Raw genomic sequence first — 22252 nt, 5'->3', positions numbered from 1 at the left:
AGTTACTTTAAGTTTTTTACTCAGCTGGAAACAAGCAGCTCTAAGATTGAGGTATCTGGAAACCAAAAAGTAAATGTTACCAACGAACAGTATCATCTGAGACAGCTGAAATGGGTTGAAATGGTAGCCAAGCTTACTAAATTGCATATGTAATAAAAATGCTTTTACCAAAACCAATCAGATAAAGAAGTTCTCTTGCTCTACATGCTCAAGTAATTTATGCTTTAAAAAAACCCCACTAACTTGCGATGTATTTCTACATGTGCTTTGTAGTAGACAGCCTTTAACTAGAAGAATTCTCAGACTATTTTCAACTTTCACCAGACACAGAGAAAAAGTTCAAGAAATGTCAAAAAAAAAAAAAAGAGTGTAAATCTGATTTAATACTCAATAACGCTCAAAACTGTATCCGATGTTGCTCTCTCAAGTCACAATCTGCCTGTTTTAAAAACTTTTATTACTCCCAAAATAAATATTTCCCAAAGCAAGGAGAGTAGTATCAGTATTTTTCAGGAGTTTATTATATGTTTGTAATACTTTTCAGATTTCTTATCTATAGGCATGCATTTCCGTTCCCAGAGTTTACCTTTCACTTTATGAAGCCATACTATGCTATGTAAAAAGTTCTGTGCTACTGCAGCAACAAGAAATTAACTGGAGTCCTGCAAGTCCTTCAGTGATAAAAAGTAACCAAGTGAAACTTCATCATGAAAGACTTCGGTAATGAAAAACATAATTTACCAAGAAGTTAAAAAAAAAAACAGAAGCAAATTATGGTCTTACCATAGTAGTTCTGATGACTGAGAAAAAGCCAAACAATGACATATTAACATAATATCCAAAAGTATCATGTTTGCAAGAGAAGTTAACGTATTACACAGCATTGCAAATAAAACATGTCTACCAAGGTGATGTGTAAATACCAGCAATTAGAGATGGAAAATACTTGGGGGCAGGAGTGGGGGCATTAAAACACATGCAATCTGAAGAACTTCCGGAGTTTCTCTGTAGTCACCTGATGTTAAGATTCACAGTAAGTTTGTTGTTCCTCTACTTGCTGGACAACAAAGAATCTATTAAGATGACTGCCACAGAGCACATCCTTGAAGCAGAATTAAACTACCACTGACTTTGCAAACATAGAGTTAGCCTTGAAAACAGTGACAACAATTAAATACTCAATATGGCCAAACTATACAATTACATCTATCACTAATTGCTTTTATCTAATTCAATGAAATCATACAAAACTATTAAAGGTTTCAGTTAAAGAAATCAAACAATTAACATATGAAAAGAAAAAAAAACTATTAGTTTTTCATCCCAAATCTTTTTAAAAAATATTAACTTACCAGCTTAATTGCCACATAGTCATTTGTGTATAAATTTTTTCCTTGAAAAAAGAATAAAAACAAGAATGTGAGACACTGGCTTTTCTTTCCAAGTAAATGCCATTTAAATATCAAGAAAGTTTTCAAAACATTTTTCATCTAAGGTGCTAGGTGTTCTGGCAGTGACTTAGGATATATAGGTTTATTAGTCCAATACCTTATTTTAAAAACTTTTATTCATTGAATATTGTAAGAGGTGGAAATTTCACTGTGAGTTTCAGATATTTCACCAAGTTTGTGGTATTTTTATGTACTAAAAAAGCTGGAAAATTGGTAAATCACAATAATCAGAAGATTATATTCTACATTTTCATAATTATTGCTGAAAACAATTTTGAAATGTATGTTTAAATTACCATATAATTTTCAAACATCAGCCACTAATTAAAACTAGAATTAATTAATTAATTGCGGACTTTTTTTTCCCCTAGATAATTAGTAAATTATCTAATTTACTAAGCTAAAAGTTAGGACAGGACAACAACATTACTGAGAGGCTTACATCACATGGGAAAATGCATCTACTACTTTAAAAGAGAGTCTGTAACTGGATAAGAACTTTTCAATAAGCATCACTTCAAACTGTATACAATGACTAAAACGTTAAACAAGTTTTATAGGTGTAAAATTAAAAAACAGCAGATAAAGGATAAATTGTCACTTTCAACACTTTTTGTTTCTTTACAATCTTCAAATGCATTTAGCGTATGCTATTCTTAATCCTCTTTTTTTCTCAGTAGAATTACTCAGGTCTGAATTTCCTATGTTTAGCTCTGTTTAGTTAAAGAAATTAAATAGCAAAAAGACATAGACCAAGTCTAAAAAGTTCCCTGTGAAGAGAGTTACACAGAATCATAGAATATTCTGATTTGGAAGTGACCCACACGGATCATTAAGCCAACTCTTACGTGAATGGCCCACACAGGAAACTCACCGTGCTTTGACCAAGTGAGTTACACCAACAGTCAAAGACGGAAGTGCTAATGATTCTTTTAAAAAATAGATGCATTAAAAGCTTAGTGGATCAACCTCACAAAAAAAAACCCTAACCCAAATTACCTGAGGGCTTCAAAACAACAAACACAAAATCTGTATGAGCAGCATGCCATAATATGACCCACAAAAGGAAGTAGGGACTAGAGTGGATATCCAGGCACCCTAAGTATTTGTTATCTGATGATCATGATTATCAGCTACATTTTTGATAAGAACTGTACTTTGTTTAAAGTTGTTTCTGTGCCTTTGCATGGTACTACAATCTATAAGACACTAATAGAAATTCTTGTAGGAACTCTGCTCGTTCCATTTCTTATATATATACATCTCCCACTCTGAGTAAGTAACAAATCCAGTTAAATAGCTGGATGATGAGTTTCAAAAGTTCTAATGACATGCTTATTCTGACATAGCATTAGAAGGGACACGTGGTCAGTCAGGATAATTGTCTCTTTAAAATACAGGAGAGACATATATATATAACACCACTGTTCATCTGTCCATAAGCACACAACAGGTATTGAGTAACGCATCACTTGCAACAGCAACAAGTTCTCTTACTAGCTTATCAGTTTATCTTAATTATATAAGTTTAATTTAAGTATAATGAAGACTCTAAAAATTAGCAGCTCAATATCCAAACCAATTTAGTCCTTTGCAAGATAATGGCTGAACATCACAGACAGTAATTTGCTACACAGAGCCAACTTCCCATTTGATCCACAAGCCACTACTGAAGTCTGACCACCACTTCTTCTCAGGTGGAAGAATAGCTCCCAATACACAACTGAATTTTTATCTTCTGAGCATAACTCCATCACTCCACAAATTTTTTCCTCCTTTAAGTCCCTCAGGTCTAACCTCAGGATACATGCTTAAAATATAAAACCATCTCCAGAAGTGCATGTAAAACTTAGTGCTTGTGTACACCTTCGTAGAAAGGGTGCACACTAAGTACCTGATACTGCAGCAAAGCAAATGAAAAAGATTTTAAAATTAAATCAGAATCTGTAATAGCAATATAACTCTTGCTCTCAGTAACTTACATTTAAAACATGTTACCTCACAAAAAACTCCCAATGAATAGGGATTTGAAATATCTAGAATATAAGCAAAACCCACAGACATTAAAATGAGAAAGGCTGCACTTATCCTGGTAACTATTGCAGGACAGTACACTGCCTCATAATCTTCCTCCTATTCCTTTTATTTACTTGTTCTGTTTTATTTCAGTACTGTCAAACTGTAAGTCTTAATTGATTTAATATTGCATTTAAAATAAAATACATTGTTTCACTGTAACAGCTGCAAGTAAATTAGTTAATCAGATATTAATTTTTAATCAGCTCTGTACTTTGTGATCAAAAGAACAGACAAAAAATTAACTTTACTAGTTTGCAGTTGCCTTTCTGTAAAATTAATCTTCTGGTTTGTTTAGTTCATTAAGAGGTTTGAAACAAAAATTCGGATTTAAAGGCAGTATGCAAAAGTTTAGGAAGTGAGGAAGAGCAATTTTGCAGCTTGATTTGTGGACTGCAAAGGCATGTAATGAAACACTGCAAATGTCAAAATGTAACAATTTTGTTTAAGTATTAATAGTAATAACAAGAGTCCCTATTACTGAGACAGTAAAATTTAGCGTCCTAAGTCAGAGCTGCAGCAATATTGTCTTGAATTCCTCTACAGTATTAATTTGCTAAGCTTGTTTACATCCTGACAGGCCGCAGAATGCACTATATTAAAAATATATTTTATGCAAGCACTATATCACAAATATTGTCTGAAGGGCAATGAGTGTTAGTTCTACCACAAGCAAAGATCAACAGAAGCAACACCTATATAGCCCACTGTCCTCTCAAAGATCTAACTTTGAAACCCACCTCTATTTAATGCATGAAGCACTTGAACTCAAGCCTTCTAACAACACTAGAATAAATTCCTGCAATTAAATGTCAAGTTGTACTTATTAACACATACTTGAACTTAGACATCTTGAATGCTGGCTAATCATGTCGTCCATCCTGGAAATAAAAGTCCCCAAAACTAAACATATAGTCTTTCAGAAGTGCACACCCATCAGTATCTATGTTAATACATGCTAACATTTCCAGCTTGGCTGCACAAATTCTTTGAAACTCAATAGGTCCTTCTCAGTCTGTGCTTTCTCCACCATCTGATTTTCAGCATCTGTTCAGCAGAGAATTAGAGCAACTGAATTATCCCAAATTTTCTCTACAGATGGATTCTCACTGCCCTGTGTAACAGCAACTCAATGTTTAGTCTTGCTACATTAGAAAAGAAACCAAAGAATTTCTGGGCTCACTGGTTTTAAAAGCACTATAGTACCTGTCCCTAAATATACCTCAATAAAGTGCTTCAGAAAGTCAGAAAACACTGCTACAATAACCATGGTGTATATTGGCAGAGAAAACTGACTGAACTTAGGAGAGCGCTGGACATAGCTAGAAAACATTTTAGTCCCAGGAAGTATCCTGCTATTCAGATTCTTTATATCATCAAGCACTAGCTGCATTAAAACCATGAAAGATGGGTTGAATATGCCTTGCACATCTGAAGCTTCAAAGCAGTTTGAAGAGCTGCACGGTATTCATACAGAAATTTTCTTGCCTACACTGCATAAAAATGGCCTTGAATAATGTAAACTGAAATAAAGAAACAAGGATCTTACCTAATCGCAGTTCTCCAAAATTACCACATCCAATTTTTTTACCAACTCTGAAGTTAGGGCCAACCATTAACACTCCAGAATTTGAAGAACCAGTTCCACGTGAATTATGGCCTGATCTCCCACTAGGCCGTGCCATTCTTTCATCTGGTTTATCTCTGTCCTTCTTTTTATTTTCCATGTCAAGTTTACGGTACTCCACTTTGATTTATTCCTCTTTTTAAAAATCAGTATAAGCAAATTCCAACTGGACAATGTGAGAATGAAAACATCATGAGTGAAGTGCCCAGCTGGTTACTGTCAGTAAGCAGTCAACAGCAGCATGTTCAATCTGTTTGCAAAGCCTTGGTGGTATTTGTAGTAAAACGTATTTCCAAAATGCACGACACCACTGCTGGTATTTCCTAGTCTTTAGAGAAATTCTGTTAAAAGAAAAAAACAAAGTTATTCAAGACACTAAGATTCTTGTACAAAATTACTTTTCCCTTCAACTAGTCACACAATTAAGGTATAACTAATTACATTTGCTTTACAGATCTATAAAAAGCACTACTTTAAGGTTAATTTTATTTCTAGTATGTAACAGTGAGAGATATTGGTGCGACTGAAGTGTGCTAAAATTCCAACACTTCAAGCAATAGTTATTTGTCAAAAAGCAACAAAAAACCCCTATGTAACTTCTTCCTGAATAAACACAATTGACGCTTGGACATGCTCACTTCACCTTATGCCATCTCTTCAAAAGAAAGCATTTTATCTATTTTCCCTCAAACAGTATCTGCTGTTTTAAGCAAATGTTCAAGCTGCACAGTTATTGAAGTTGTAGAAATATAATGTATTTTCTGAATTGCAGTTTCTGAGATGCACAAGTAATAAACTCATGGCAAGGACACTTGAGTTCTTTCAGTAACTCCTAGAATGTAAAAATAAACTATATTTACTTATTCTCCCCTATAACCATCATAAATCTGTTTCCCTGCTCCCCTTCTCCCTTGTTTAGCATCATTGCCTAGACACTAATTTCTACATGGATTTCAGCAAAAACAATGTTATCTTACTACTGTAATAAAGAACCACAAGAAAGCTTTTGTTTTGAAATCTCAGCTATAAGAACACCAGATATTGTTTTCTATTTGATGACAGTGGTGTAAAACCCCGTAATTCAGAAGTTTCTACATCGGCAAAATTCAACAATGAGCTAAATACCTGTCCAAAATTATTTTCCTACATTTGCTTCAATGTTGGGAATACACTGCAGTAATAGAGAACCCCCTCTGGAAAAATGTACTTCATGTGCTACAGTCTATTTTAAAGGTAGTCACCAGGAATTTATTTTTAACACTTTGAGCTGAAGACACTTCCATTTTCTAAGCCAATTTCTCACAAAGTAAAATTATTACTCATATCACAGCTTACCACAAAATTTCAAAAATCAAAGAGACAGTAGTGAAAATACACCAAATAATATGGCCAGTCACATGAACAGTTGCATCTGCTAAATCATACATAGTTATAGCATGGTTATAACTAGATGACATTTAAAAATCATTAACAGCTGACTAACCTACTACATGAACAATGAAGTACATGGAAATTTGTTTGGCAAATAAACATGACCACAATACTGTGCAAGGTGGGAATGAAAGGATTATTCTGAGAGCAATCAAAAAACACAAATGCAGATTATAATCCAAGATGACTTCCTTAATGCCAGGGAAAAAGACTTCAGCAATAAGTAATGAAAGCTGTGGTGTTTTACAGTACAGACAGAAGCATTTAAGGGAAAAAGACACCTACATAATCTTGCAGGTTTTCAAGCACCACCCCTAGATACCCTAAAGTCACCTTCTAAACCACAGATCTCATAGGAACTGACTCAGTGCGAAGCAACAGCTGATTTTCCCTCACCCGTTATGCTACAAAAGCTAGTGAAGAAATAAGAAAGCTAGACATTAAGCGTGTTGAAGTAGAACTTCAAGGTCACCATTCAGTTCTTAGAATGAAGATTAGCACATTTAATGCAACAGAATGCAACTGAATATTTTAGGTACCAAAGAAAAGAAGACTTATGTTCCGTATCTTACTGGCTTCTTCAGAAAGAACTAACAATAACAATCCTTGAATTTTTAGTGTACCAAGTACATTATAAACAACATCAATTTTGATTTCCAGAAATGTGTCTATTAAATGGACAAATCTATTAGACAGTAGCTTATGCCCTCCCCTTTCCTCCTGTCGAACCAACAGATACTCCAGGTATATTACAGGTAAGCTTTCTTACATAAAATGAACTTAGTACCTTTTCATGAGATATCTGCTAAACAAATAACACAAGTCCCATATATTGTCCCACATCACATATCAAGAGGAAGACATGCAAGCATTCCTGTCACAGTTTCTCCAGGACAGAGGCATTCTCTTACGTTTCCCTAATAAAATAATATGCAACTAACTCAAAATAAGGACAGCGCTTATGACTTTCCTCATTTTGAAGTTCCTGTGCAGTATTTTGTGATGTATTTACCTTAAAAACACGAGTTTTCATGGTTATATTTATTTGTATTGTACTTACCTACAACAGTGTTATAATGTCGATGGCAATATCTCTTCTTCACCATAATGCTCACATTCTAGAGGAGAAGCATCAAAAGGCAAAGAGACATATTTATGTAGTATTTGCAATTACTTAGCATGTAAAAATTTCTGATACAGAATGAAAGTACAGTTTTTCAAACTGCATTAGTTTTCTTAGATTGTTAAGGAAGATGCAGTAGATTTGTTTGAAAGACTCAACATAATTTTTAAGACTCAGAAGTCAGACATCATTCAAAGGTGTGCATCATCTGAAGTGCAAAAGGAATACATACAGCGTAAGCATTCCAAATTATTTGCAAAATCATTTTCTTGCTATATGATAGTTATGGGAAATCTGTCTGACAAACATGCCATCCTCATATCACAGCTTGATTTTCTGTTTATTTTTCATTTTTTCATTTCTGCCTACATAAACGAGCACACAAACTATAAACTTCAGCCCAACATCAGGGAATACTATTAGGATTTAAATAACTGTTCAAAAATTGTTCAAAAAAGGATATGATTAAATACCAGGATAACGGCAAACACACCAGCAAAGCCAAGTTGACAAAGCAATATCACACGAGTGAAATTACTATGTTCAAGTATGAAGAGAAAGAGAAGGTAAAAGAAGCTTTCAAAAAAAGGTCAAAATGGTATTACATAGAAGAAAACGTAATTGGATCTCAACTATAAAATATATTCTAGATCTATAATCTGCATAGACAGCAGATTAAAAAGGAAAAAAAGACTGGAAGAAAGTAATTTCAGAGTAACTGACATGCACAATTAACAATAGCTACCAGAAGTTTCATTTTTTTGGGTGTATTTTGATGGATTTTTCCAAGCACTGCAGAGAGACTGCATGAAAATTACGGAGAGGGACAGGGAAGACAAGTAAGAAAAATGACAGTAGGGTTTCAGTTGACTGACAAGTCACACCTGCACAAGTATCCCTAGATTAGAGCTATAAATCTACACATCTTTCTAAATCTCTGCTTGAAAATGAGCACTACTGAAGACTATATGACACATAAGAACCCTATTCTGTAGCAACAATTCTCTAGGACACTACACAAGGCAGAATAAAAGAACAGCTCATTTAAGCATCTTCTTTATTCATACCTTTCTCAAATACCTGATCCTGCAGCAGCAGCAGAAACACCACTGTAATTATATGTAAGCTTTCATGTTTCAAAGTGTTGTCATGACAATGTTCATACTCAAGTGTGCAAGTCACCTTTAAAAAAAACCAACACTATCTACCTCATTCTTTTTTCATGTTCTAGATTTACACCTAAACAAACAAATTAAAAGAACATTAAAGTAGGTAAATAGAACATTCCACTGCCCAGGAATGACAAACTTAAATGAAACATGCAACCATAATTGTTCCCTTAGGTAACAAGTATTACCTTCACATTGTAATTACAAGATCATACATCACTGCTAGTATCAGCATACTAACATTTTTCTCTACTTTTAAGGAAAGCATACAATAGCAAAAGAGCCACAGAGGAAAATAAAAAATCGATAGAGTTTAAAACTAGATTGGAAGAAAAAAAAGGACATAACCACGTTTGACAGTGATAAGCATTGGGATGGTATGCCAAAACTCAAGGAACTGAGTGCTAGTGAGATCCTTAAACTGGTCCACAAGGTGCCAGCTACAATGGATCACACCCAAAACTTTCTACACCAACACACACAGCATGAAGACCATCACTTAAAGCGACTAAGGAATAAGGAGTAAGTGAATAAGGAATAAGTGAAACCCAGTATGATGAGCCCTTGACTGGAGTGCCATGTTGGATGGTCACAAGTTCTTCAGGAGGGACAGGCAGGAGAAGCAGTAGGGCTGGAATACCGCCTGAAGTCAGGGATGGCAGGTTGGCAGTCTCTGAGTAAGGGTTAAAGGACAAAAAATTAATGTGGATGTCATCATAGGAGTCTACTATAGGTAGATTGCAAAGAATTACTCTTTGAGGAACTAAGGGATATCTTCAAAACAACTGCCCTCGTCCATCCAGGAAGATCAACTTGCCAGATGTTAACTGGGAGCATCACACAGCTAGCACAAATAGGTCCAGAACAGTCTCAAATCTAGACAGTCTTATGAAATAGCTACGAATGGAGCCAGCTACAAAAGGTGCCCTCCTTGATGTCATGCTTATCAACAGGGAGAATCTCAGGAACGAAGTAGTGACTGGTGGCCACCTTGGCCACAGTGACCACGGAGTGATTGAGTTTAAAATCTCCGTTATCAGGAGGAAAAGTGACGGCAAAATTTTGGTCCTGGGCATGACAAGGGTTGACTTAAAGCTGTTTAGAGAACCATTAAGGTGCCATGAGAAAATGCTTTTGAGGGTGTTGGGGTCCATCAGGTCTGGTCATTTTTCAAGCACCACCTTAAGTCAAGCAGAGGAGGTAAAGGCCAGCTTGGCTGAGCAGGAATCTTCTCTAGGAAATAATAAAAAAAGTGAGGTGTATGGCCACTGGAAGCAAGGTCTGGTGAACGGAAGAACTATGAAGATGCTGCAACCAATGACAGGACATGAGGGAATGCCCTGAAGTTGTGTCAGAGAAAATTTAGGTTGGATATCAGGGAAAGTTCTTCACACAGATGGTGGCTGGGCACTGAATAGGATCTCCATGGAAGTGTTCACAACACCAGCCTGGCAGAGTTCAGAAGTGTTTGGTCAATGCTCTTGGGCACATAGTATGAGTTTTGGGGTGTCCTGTGTAGGGCCAGGACTTGGACTTCAGTGACTCTTGTGGGCCTCTTCCAACACAGCATATTTTATTACTTTATGAAGGACAGTAAAGGAACAGCCCTGGTTTCAGCACAAGACATTTAAAATTCACTCAGCCTTCTGACATTTTATACCTCTGCAGTTTCTCACCTCCCAAGTCTCTGTTCACATACTTCTAATCCCTAGGGCTCGTGATTGTTGGCAATGACAGCAATTTAGCAACACAGCTTCTCCTCACATCTTCCAGAAGAGTGCAGAGAAAGCTTAAAGTGCCTCTGCCAGATTTCCAAGAGACTTTCTCTAACATTACATGTATTTTCATGGAATGCTTCACCTACTACAGTCTTCGACTGAGATGAAGAACAGTCACATTCACTTTCCAATGATCATTTCAATGTTACAAATATTTTTTCTGCAGGACAAATGTATTACAGGATTCCAACCAACAAAAGTCCTTTAGAAATACTTATCAGTAGAAAATCTGAAATCCACACTGCAAATCTGAAACAAAGCAAGAACTTCATTGTCAGATCATAATATCTAATGCACTATTTCTGCTATTTTTGCATGTCTCATGGAAAAATGAAGCTGTTCTTTCTAGATTAGTTATTACTGCAGCATTTTCATTCATTTTTATATACGTCTCCATGCGACAGAGGAAATCTATGAAATTCCAAATTGACAGCAAATAGGCTCATAATTGAAGATCCCTTGAAGGTTTAGGACAGTAGTTACTAACCACAAAAATGTTTTCAGAATTTGAATTGGAAAAATCTCTCTAAAATTGTATATGATTTAGTTAGATCCATATTTATTTAAATTAAAAATAAAAACTTAATGATTGAAGAGTGGATTTTATTATTTTCCCTTTAGTCCAGTAAGAGAAATTCAGGCTTTCCATGACTTTCACATGACCCAAAAAAGTGACTGTGCGATGACTTATATTACAAATAAATATGTCCACAGCTTTATTTTTTGTATAATATTTTCCTAAGCAAACTCTAAAATAAAAAGTTGTTAAATGATTCATTGCATAATTCAATTAAATGTAACCAAATTATTACTTCATCATTTTTCAGACTTCCAAAGCAGAAAAAATAGGCAAAATCATTCGCAGTTTAGTCAAAACTGAAGACAAAATGAGTGTGCTGACATATTCAATACATAAAACTTCCACAGATGGTACATACTCATGACATCAGCTTTGAAAAACAAAGAACATTTACAAACAAATTCCTCCTGAAACAATTTTTCTCTCCAGCTATCAACAACCTGTATCAAAATTGCTCATTATTGAATCATTTTGCAAGTCTTAGACGGTATTCTTTATATGACCTGAGCATAATGAAAACTTACTCATCAGTAACTCATTTTGCTCTCAACAATATAATCTACTTCATATACCAGGGGAATTCCAAGACTAATGGCATCTGCTCTCATAGCTTAAAAAAAAATTAACATAAAAACAAAATACAGCTTGGCATTATCTGCTCTTCATATTTTCAGAAGTTAGTTAATTCATCAAAGACTATTTTATTCTCCCATTCCTTAGGTATTTATTCTGACTTCAATTAGGTAAACAATTACCTTGGAAGCACTGTAAAAAGAATATGCAAATCCTCTGAAACAACATCCTTTTTCCTAAAAAATACCAATATTTTGTAGCAGATGTGAACTAATGCAAGAAAAAAGGATGGTCTTTTTCAGCTTCACATGGGAGGACTGCTGTCTCCGCAATAATAAAATAAGAAACATACAGGATATACGAGAAGTAACAATGCACTTAAATAAGATCTTCAGCAGGATCAATATTCAAGCCATCAAAAACCACTGCCACATCCTTGCCCTGTCTGTTTGCCTTTCAAAATACTGAACTACAAATCCCACATTTGCTACATTTCTTTCAAAGAGAAAAAGTACATAATATAGTAAGTTTGAATCCTTCCTAGAGTTTCATCATCCAAGAGGGAAAACATGCAAAGCAACTGCTACTTCTTGATCACATCAAGTTTTTTATGCTTCAGAAGACCTGAGTGTTTATCTAAGAAGGCAAATATAATAATCTAATTTCAAAGGCAAATTAAATCTCTTTATAATAGATCATGCAGGAGTTCAACTGCCCAGTTTATTTCTCAGTGTATGTGGCCTTAAAACACTTTTATTTTGATTCATACTCTTCAGCACTCCAAAGCAACTAACAGATCACAAGTGCACATAAATTTTATTTGCATTACCAGAACTTCCAACAATACAATGTTTGTATCCTAAGTATGTTCTACATTACCATTTCTTTTTTACTTAAAAGTCCCAGTTTTTCACAGATTCTTATTTTCATTTCTGAAACTCAGACAACAGTTCTGTTCTCACAGCAGTCTTTTTCTACATCTGCCTTCTGTAATATCAACCTATTCTAGGCTCAGCTAAGTTTTGCATAACCAAGAACAGAATTTATTAATTTTGGTGTACAAATTACACTATCAGCATTCCTAAAAAATACAGTTATGTTAAAATAGGTATTTGCTTACTCTTACAGATATATATGATTTTCCTCATTAAATAAGGGTTTAGATGACTGAATGTAAGTCTACATATATACAGTCTCAAACTACAAATACATATGAATGAGGGGCACTCAAAGAAGCAGCCTAATTGAAAGTGTCAAGGTAAATCCAAGTATCTTTCTTATGAACAAAAATTTACATAACCAAGCCTTCTAAAAAGTTGTTTTCATCTCCAGTGGTAAATCTATTAAATAAAAAATTACATTTTTCTCTTAGCATATCACCTACCACACACTATTTTCAATGAAAATAATTAATTTGAGATTCTAGAATAAAAATTTCAATTTTCATGTACATAGGCATTTCCCTAGAGAAAGTTCATCAACAAACCACATACAGCCACATATAATCCTCCTTTAATGCACAAAATCTAACAGAGTAACAGCTTTATTAACACATTTAATCAACCACTCACCTGTACAAGAACTAATCAAAAACCTACCTCATCTTTATTGTTTAAGAAGTCTATTCTAGTTAAATCAGTGCACATGGACGAATTTATGGGCTGCCAATATCCAAAATTCAGTATCTGTTCTGTACACTTAATTTTGTCAGTTGAGTCTACTACCTAATGAGTAATAATGATGCATCCTTCTGCACCACCAACTGCCACTTCTGGTCAAAATGCTGTCACATCAGAAGGCATGTACAGTACTGGGGGTCACCCTAACTCCAGACAACTCAATAAATTTTTCCACAAATTTATGTAGCAATTAAGATCCCCAAGCAATCTCTTCATCTCTGTTAACTCTAAACAAACATCAGCTGAGATGGCTATCTCTGGTCACGGCATAAACATTTTTATTTTCTCATTGATCTAGAAGGCAAGTTTGGCCCTAATCTATGAACTACACTTCATCATAGGCTTTCACAGCACAATCTTACCAATTTCACTTTAGGATTCCATACAAGCGCATACAGTTACTTGGTTAAAACTTCTGTGCATTCATCCTTCTAGCGCTATCATATAATAACGATTTCAGAGTAAAAGCTGAAAGTCAGTTTTCAGAAAGGACAGCCACAACACAAGGAAAAAATTTTAAAAGTCTAATAATGACACTATTAAAGCTGATTTATTAAAAAGGAGCACAGAAAGGAAAAAACTGAGGGTTAAGAAATATTTCAATTATTTGTTTCTTCACCTTTCCACCACCACAACCATATACACTTAAATGGGCAATACTGTCCACAGCTGACAGAAAGCTAATGCTGGGCTAGCTAATACTACATAATGGAGGCTTCGATTTTCCACATGAATAATTACAACAGCATGCAACTATCACAGCAGAACAAGAGAAAGGTTCAGGCTAGGCCAGAGAAATGGTGAAGCTAATACATTTATAAGTTAGAAAACAAAGCAAAGAGTACTGCATTTCGTCTAGCACTGTAACTACATTTGAAGACAAAACTACATACCATGGTGAAGCAGCCAGTGCTATATAGAAAAAAAAACCCAAAACATTTCTGAGACACCAAAAGACACTAATTCTGTCTTCAGATTAGAGTTTGGGTAGGCTAAAATACATCAAGTGCTCTAGCATTCCACAGTGATTGTGAAGATCAGTTCTCAAAATTAAAAGTATTTTTAGTTCTCTGGCACAATTCCTTCTGTCAATTACCTTTAATCACATGGTCATATTCAAGAACTTAACAGAGGAGCCAAGTTCAAATTTAATAACTCTACATGTGAGGAAAGGGATAACTCACAGTACAGGAAAATGTCTCCAGACTAAGTTTCGCAGCTATGAATCTGTCAAGGCTTTCTAACAATAACAAACTACATGGCAATCAAATGATTCTGCTGTCTGAATAGTCTCCATAAACTAGACAGGTACCTTCTACAGCAGTTCCAAGTATTTTACTACAACATACACTTGCAACTCTCCTCTCACTTGCATGGCTTTCATTGCAATGTATACCTAAAACATATAAAATTTAATTAAATTGAAACTACAGCTCAATAGTCTTCAAAAGGCTGCAAAGATTTTTTTATTGAGCTACAAGTTTATTATGGCATAAAAAGGTATAGATAAAGTTCAGACACCACACCAAATGGAATCATGCTTGACACTTTCACATTGAATGCATAAGATGCATAGTGACACAAATTTAAGGAAAACATTAGCCACAGTTAAGATCTTGGATTCATCACTGAATGAAGTAATACAAAACATATTTAAACCAATGCTTTTCTATGGAACTCATAGGAAAAAACAAGTCTCTCAGTGTTGTACGCAAATTCAAACAACACTGAATATGGAATCATCCGATGTAAATTAAAAGTTCTGAGAACAAAATAACCTGATGCTGTTGCCATCAGTTTTGTCAAGGTCTGATAGCAGTTACTTAATGACACTGAGTTTAAATCAAAACAGAATTCTCAAGCACTAAAATGGGAAATGTCACTATGTTGATGTGGGCACTTGTCTGTAATAAATTCTTGATGTACTACTTAGGAAGATTAATATAAAAATCATTCCTCAAAAGCATCAACATTAGCTAAGCTTAGCTGCCTACAGATTAGTGTTCAACACCCATACAGCCCCAGTGTAGTATAGTACTTTCACCTTGCTGGGCTCTTCCACATTTCCATAGCATTCCCAGGCCACCCTCTGATACACCTTCAGCTCTCTGTCTTCACACAACTCCTTCTTTCTTTCCACATGAAAATGTTCCCTTCTAGCTCAGTGAAGAGAAATATTCTATTGCTTGCCTAGTATTACAAGTTGCAAGCTGAACAGCTCTCAAGCTACTACCCACAAAACATGTAACATCCTTCACAATGGTTAATAAATATCTATCTACTAAATTGTTTTTATGTAGCTTATAGGAACTGATCTTCACAGGCATAACAATCTAAGCTCGGTTAAAACTCCCCTAAAAGTTCCACATTTCTATAGGCAGCAGATGAGAGATCTGCAGGTCAAAAATACCTCATTTCATTAAAAAACTGAATTTTCTCCTGGAAAAAGTCTAAGTACAATCAACAGAATCTACTTAAAGGTCTACCAACGTTTTACATAAAAACAAACAAAACTGAATACTGTTGGAAAAGTTAAAAGTAAAAACGAGCATTTCTGTAAAGACATCTCTCAATCTGACAAAAGCTTGAGCAAATTTAGTTATTCTGTCTTCCTCTTGGCTGTTGTAAAAATTCTGCCCTCCCTCTTTACTGCTAACCATAAATTCAAGTTTCATCATTTTTTATTTCTCCAGATTTAGAGAGGCCTCAGCCTACCATCAGCAAAAGTTACACAGACATTTTAATAACCTCATACCCTGAGCAACCTGCTCCTGGAACATTGCAAGAAAATGAATGAGTGCCAACCGAGGTGATCTTCCACAGAAAGTAAAAAACATTCTATACCGAACTTCTCTGTTCCCAGAAGAAAGCGTTTGCAAGGTGCAACTAAGAAAATACAAATGAATAAGATTAGAAGTGAAACCATGTCTCCCATGACCCTTAAAGCAATCATGTCACTGACTTCAGCCTCTATAGCATTACTTCATCTTCCCAAGATTACTGCACAATTACTTAAGATTTAAGAAAGCTGCATTTGTATGGACATTATCTACATTTAAACTGACATCAAAATTATCAATACTACATGAAATGAAATATGTTATTCATTATAAGCTAGTAAAACTCCTCTAAAGCAATACTGAATGCCTTTAAGGACTGCTTTATATCATTATATTAAAAAGCTGTTGAAACATACTAAGTCATGTTAACTACTTCAATTAAATTCAAATATAAAGGTATAAAATGTAAAATGCTTAGTGCCTTAAATATAGAAAGATACAGGATTCTTCAACAGATAATAACACAGTTTTTAAATAGTACGTTGTTCTAGGCAGAAGTGTCCTGTCCTGGACTAAATCACACCTCCAGCATCACGAAGGGAACCTGTCAAGAAGCCCAAGCTTTTAAAGCATTTTCTACAAAAATGCAGCCAATAAAATTGTAAAAACATAATAGATCAAACATTCACTAGGTAATTAGCACCTCAAGCTCAAAGACAAACTGAACCAGAAAGAACAGTTTTATGGGTACAATAGAACCTAAGTCCAAAATTTGCAAAATGCAAATGCAAAAGACAAAATGCAATTAGACAACTTTGACAGGTTAGCAGAATGGCTCTTCTCCTACTGCATGTGGCACACTGCCTGCTGCTCCTGTTGCTCACCACCCCCAGCACTCCTATGCCTCAGTGAAGCCATGACTCACTCAGAGTACCCGAAGGCTCACAAACTCTGTAACTCACTACGGAACAGAAGCTGAATGAACTCAGTGGAGGATACGACAGACAGGATGGAGAGCAAGAGTGGAGCTACAAAACTGCACAGCCAGAAATGGAGCAGGGGAATGCCCCATATTAGAGAGAAGGGCCTTTCCAACAGCAAGCAGCACAGCCACAATGACTGGTGTTCCACAGCCCATGAAGTGCATCCCTTCGAGGACATAATACCCCAAAATTGCCACTTGAACGCCACCTTCAACTCTGCTTCTGCTGCAAACTGTTCCATCTACATTCTCTTATTGCACATGGTTTACTGAATAAAGAGCATGGCAATTCACAAATTACTCAATGAACAATTACAGAGAATACAAGAAGTTGTGACAAACCACTTCAAACTTAGATTTCAAACTGATATCTAGGCTCCACTTGTCATAAGACATCTGTATTTTTGGCCTACTGAAAAGGACCTCATCCAAACAACAAACTCCATTTGTTATAGTCCAAATCTTATCTTAATTGAAAATAACATCATTGAAACACATGGTTGATGAAGAATATAAATTACCAGCCAGGGAATATGGAGAAAAAAAAAATCCATTCTAGGAAAATCACATTAAATTACTAAGTTAAGTACAACTGTTACTACAAAGTCTCGGCATGTTAAAAGCTAAGCTGGCTAGCAAGCTCACAGAGAAGATCCTAAAGCATAGGAAAAACGGTTTTAGTTATATTAATGATGTCACACACGAAGTCAAATTAAGTAAAAAATTTACCTGAATATGCAAATCTTACTTGCGTGTGTGTCATGGGCTTCTGTGACCTACAGTTACCTGAGTAAACATTTGGACAAACACAGTTCTGATTGATCAGTATGTCTCCTCCCATCCCTAACTCCACAGCACAAGGCAGGATACCAGGCACAAATAGCAAGGTAACTGTTTTAGCTTTTCACACCTATATGAAAACAGAATGTATTTATTTTGTAGTAAATATCCTCCTTTGAACAGCCAAACCAGGATTTTAATCTATCTTAAATTGAAAAGGTTTCCTACAAAAAGTCTAAAACACCAGGCAAATGAGGTGGTGAACAGAGGGAAGTGTAGACGTCAAAAACGTTCTCTGTAAGAAATACAGAGCATGCAGTTCAATAAACATCCTAGAAGAATACACTGATAAACACATTTGTAATAGTCTAAAACTGTTGTATATTTAATATATTTACCACAAATATTTATTAGCATACATATATATTTAATATAAAATATTCTCTGCCCCTTTTGTTAGAAAGAAACCTTTTTATATATTTAAGCTAATGAATATATCATCTATAAAACATTAGAACTAAAGATACAACAGGTGAGCTAAATCTCACCAAAATAAATTATTCCATACTCTACTCCTAAGTTTCAGAACTTCCTCTGAAGGCACTGCTTTCAGAAAGCTCCCTAAGTAACCACAACCTAAACCAATTCCATAGCATGGATCAGTGCCTGGTGTCTCCTCCTCTACACCCTCCCTATGCCAAAGAGGAAATATTAAATTATAAGTGGCTACCTAAGATCACAGGGAGGGACAGATGTTCCAGTCACTGCCTTTATCTGTGATCATCACTCTAGGTTTTAACTACCTGCTCACTAGTCTGCTTTCATTTAACCAACTATTTAGCTTTAACACATTTTTCTTCACCAGCTGTTACTTACAAACCTCTAGAACTCCAGTGACAAAGTTTAGGAGGCTACTCCGAATTACACTTAAAAAAAACCAAGCACAGCAGCATCAGGCTTGATCTCATTGCATAGGTTCTGCAGCAGTACTGAGGAAGCATTAAAAATGCCCGCATAGCATAAAAAAAAAATGATTGTCAGAAAACATACAACAATTGCTTCAAAATTACTTTTTTACCTTTCAATAGATCAGGGAAATCAATTATGTAGAAGTCTCAAAACACTTTTGAAAGAGTGTTAAAGGCCCGGTGTTTGGTATTGGAAACATACCATTCCATTTACACTATTAAATGACTCCAAAGAATCACAGTCAGTTTTAGATCACTTAAACACAGACCACAGCTGAAAAGGATTGTTCTGCTCTTCCCTTAGGCACTGTCAGGTATTTTGATCACACAACTTCAGGTGAGGTATTAAGGATTGACTGGAAACCCTTGAATTAATTTGCAGTTGGATCAGTGAGCTTAAACTGTGAAGAAACAGTATGTCAGACTTACAACTTGGTTATTCCTGTGATTTGTGGAGGGTTTTAATTCCTTATTACTTTTATGTAGGACATCCCAAAAAAAAAAAAATCACTTAAAAGTTAGAAGAAAAGCTTGAGGACTGAGACCTAACTATGTTTTGTTTACAACAGAAAAAATGTTCAGCTCGAGAAAAGTTAAACTCAGTGAACACAGCTGATCAGTACCCTGATCTTTAGCAAGTTCGTTTTATTAATTAGATATTGGAGAAAAGTAACCACTGACACTTCTCCATTTATTGTTGTAGACATAACTACACCAAATTATTCTTAAACATCAGAAGACTTCCTAGTCTTTTTTTAAACAGATTTTCAAGACAAGAGTAAAAATACTAGAAATACATGTAACTTCGATGCTTTTAATCACAGAACCATTTAGCACAGTAACTACCAAGAATAACTCTATTTCCTTAGGACAAATTTTGTGGATAGACTGGGAACACTAAGATTTGACACAATGCATAACCTTTAATAATGCCATTAATTTAACTATGAGACTATTAAAAACTGAAAAAAATTAGAACAGAAAGTAAATTCAGTCTTGTTAATTGTGCATTAATAAGCTGGACAAGGGAAAAACTCTTTTGTAGGTTCAGTTTCTCTTTTTTTCAGAAGAACAGCTTCAGAACGGTTAAGACACGCCCTGTCACAGGTTAATTCTCTTAACTAATCTTGAATATATTTATCTTGATCACACAGAAGAAAAAGCTCTATAGAAAACATTATGTATCAGAACTAGTACTCTAGATTCTGAAATTTATTTACATTTTATAAGCCAATACATCTATTTGATGCACAGTGGCAAAAGATTAATTTCATTAGCTGAAAGTCACTCTCAGATGATGTAAATAGTCTGCCGTTTCCCAGGTAATTTCTCCATTTCAGGCCAGTACAACAAAAATGCCACTTTTTCCACTGCAAATACTGTTTAGTGTTGAAACGTCTCAATTAAAAGAAACTGACTAAAGGATACTAAGATCAAGAGAAAACATCTCCTAAAATACAGTTAGCACAGCAACTTCTACTTCATGTTTTCTCTCTAAAGCAATACTCCTATCTTGGATTTGAACATCCCAATGCAGCTCGGGATAAAATGCGTTCACTAGATAAGTGGATTCAGAAGAGATGTGAGTATAAAGAGCAGGCAAGTTGTTTATCCTTACAAGCAGTCATAACCCAGGCAGCAAGGCTTAATATGCTTAACAGTGTGCTTCACTTATAATCATGCTTAAGGACATGCACAGTATCTGTGTATGCACTTGTAAATGATCGTAACTACAAAATTCAGTAAGAAAAAAAAAATCCTCGATTATATTCAAATTCCTTTTTACACACTGCATATCGCTTCAACACTCATTAAGCGTGTACCAGTAAAATGAACAGGAATGCCTGAAAATAATGTCTGGCCGAGTTCCATAGTGGAAAATATCACTTTTAGAGATTTTAATTAATCAAACTTAAAACCACTGCGTTCAGAGCGTGCCTATAAATAACTGCCTGAAAAGCAAAATAAAAGGTAAGAATAAAAGAGCACTTACAGCATAGTTTGCCTCTAACCTGCTAATCCAGCACAATCGCACTCCAGCAACCTGCTTCTACAGACCAGGAAAACAAATCTACTTGTACCTACAAACCGAGCTTAGTGCTCGGTCGGACCACCCACTGCCAGCAGCACAGACACCGGCCGCCAGACGGGGAACCCCACGGCCACAAGCAGCTCCTGCAGGAGAAGGCACTCGGAGGTCTCACAGCAACGGCTTCTGCCCCGCAGGAGCGCGGCCCCACGGAGCCGACGGGCCCTCCCAGCGCCGGTCGCGGCCAGCTCCGCCCGGCTCCGCACACCGCCCGGCACGGCCCCGCACAGGCCCCGCCTCTCTCCGCCCCGGCCGGGCAGCTGCCTCCGTCCCTGCCGCGCTCGCAGGGGTCTCCGCGGATCCCGCACGCCCCGCAGCCGCCAGGGAAAGAGGGGCAAAGGCAGCCCAAGGCCTCGGCCCACGGAGGTGCTGCGACCGCCGCGAGTGCCGCGGCTGCAAGAGGCGGCCGGGGACAGCAACCTACCGGGGAGCGGCGCACAGGCTCGGAGTTCGGCCCTTCACCTCCGGGCACCAGCTTCCCGACCCGCCCCGCCCCTGGCGCGGAGCTCCAAAGCGGGGCCGGCCGGGGCGGCACTCTGAGGCGGAGGGGAAGCGGCGGCGGCCCCGAGCGCCCGCCCCTTCCCACCGCGGCACAGGCGCCCGGGCGGGCGGGACGCGCCGCGCGCCCTTCGCGCGGGTGATTGACAGGACGCGTCGGCCACTCGGGGGTCGGGAAGCGAACGTCAGGTTGGGGAGGGGGCGGGGCTTGCTGGTGGGCAGAGCCGGCAGCCAATGACGGCGCGGGGGGGCAGCGCGGGGGCGGGGCCGCGCCGTGGTGGGGCTGCTCCGGCGGCAGCGTCCGGAGGGGTCCGGTGGGAGCCGGCCGAGGCCGGGCTCTGCTGCTGCGCTCACAACGTAGAGATCGCGCTCAGAGGAGGCCGCTGAGTGCCTACCCCGCCTCAAGCCTCTCCTTATAGGTACAAAGGTACCTGTTTAATATGTGAAGGGCTGGCCTCCAGGGATTGCCCTGTGCCCAGCGGCGGCTGAGTCAGTGTCGGACCGCAGCCACGGGGCGCCTGCAGCCGCAGCCCTCTTCCATCGTCTGCTGGGTCACAGTCCCCTGATGCCAACGCCCTTCGTCGCCGGGCGGATCGCGCCTGGCAATTTCACAGGAATGCTGTGCCCCCCTTCTGCCCCTCTTGTGCGCTTGGCAGCTGCCACACCGC

At 37.2% G+C, this 22252-nt stretch overlaps 1 protein-coding gene across 17 annotated transcripts in view; it reads right to left on the bottom strand.

The window, feature by feature from the left end:
- Nucleotides 1–21683, bottom strand: part of CSNK1G3 (casein kinase 1 gamma 3) — a 73851-nt gene extending 52168 nt beyond the window's left edge. For 11 of the 17 annotated variants that reach the window (XR_015799546.1, XR_015799547.1, XR_015799548.1 and 8 more), the window contains exons 1-4: nucleotides 21511–21683; nucleotides 7646–7703; nucleotides 5077–5495; nucleotides 1353–1393 (exon numbers count right to left, since the gene is read on the bottom strand). Coding sequence is in view for 12 of the 17 variants with exons in the window: in XM_088156671.1 (XP_088012797.1) it covers nucleotides 1353–1393; nucleotides 5077–5254 (219 nt within the window). In the remaining 5 variants the exon portion in view is untranslated. Of the gene's footprint in view, nucleotides 1–1352; nucleotides 1394–5076; nucleotides 5496–7645; nucleotides 7704–8775; nucleotides 9551–20990; nucleotides 21279–21510 lie in introns of those variants that run through there. The other 6 variants (XM_088156674.1, XM_088156679.1, XM_088156681.1 and 3 more) reach the window with 3 other exon arrangements.
- Nucleotides 21684–22252: the final 569 nt, after the last annotated feature.

This window comes from Sturnus vulgaris, chromosome Z (assembly GCF_052056855.1).
Source record: "Sturnus vulgaris isolate bStuVul1 chromosome Z, bStuVul1.hap1, whole genome shotgun sequence".
NCBI classification, from domain to species: Eukaryota; Metazoa; Chordata; class Aves; order Passeriformes; family Sturnidae; genus Sturnus; species Sturnus vulgaris.
Note: the sequence above shows the minus strand (reverse complement) of the source record. Positions and strands in the feature narration are given on the sequence as shown.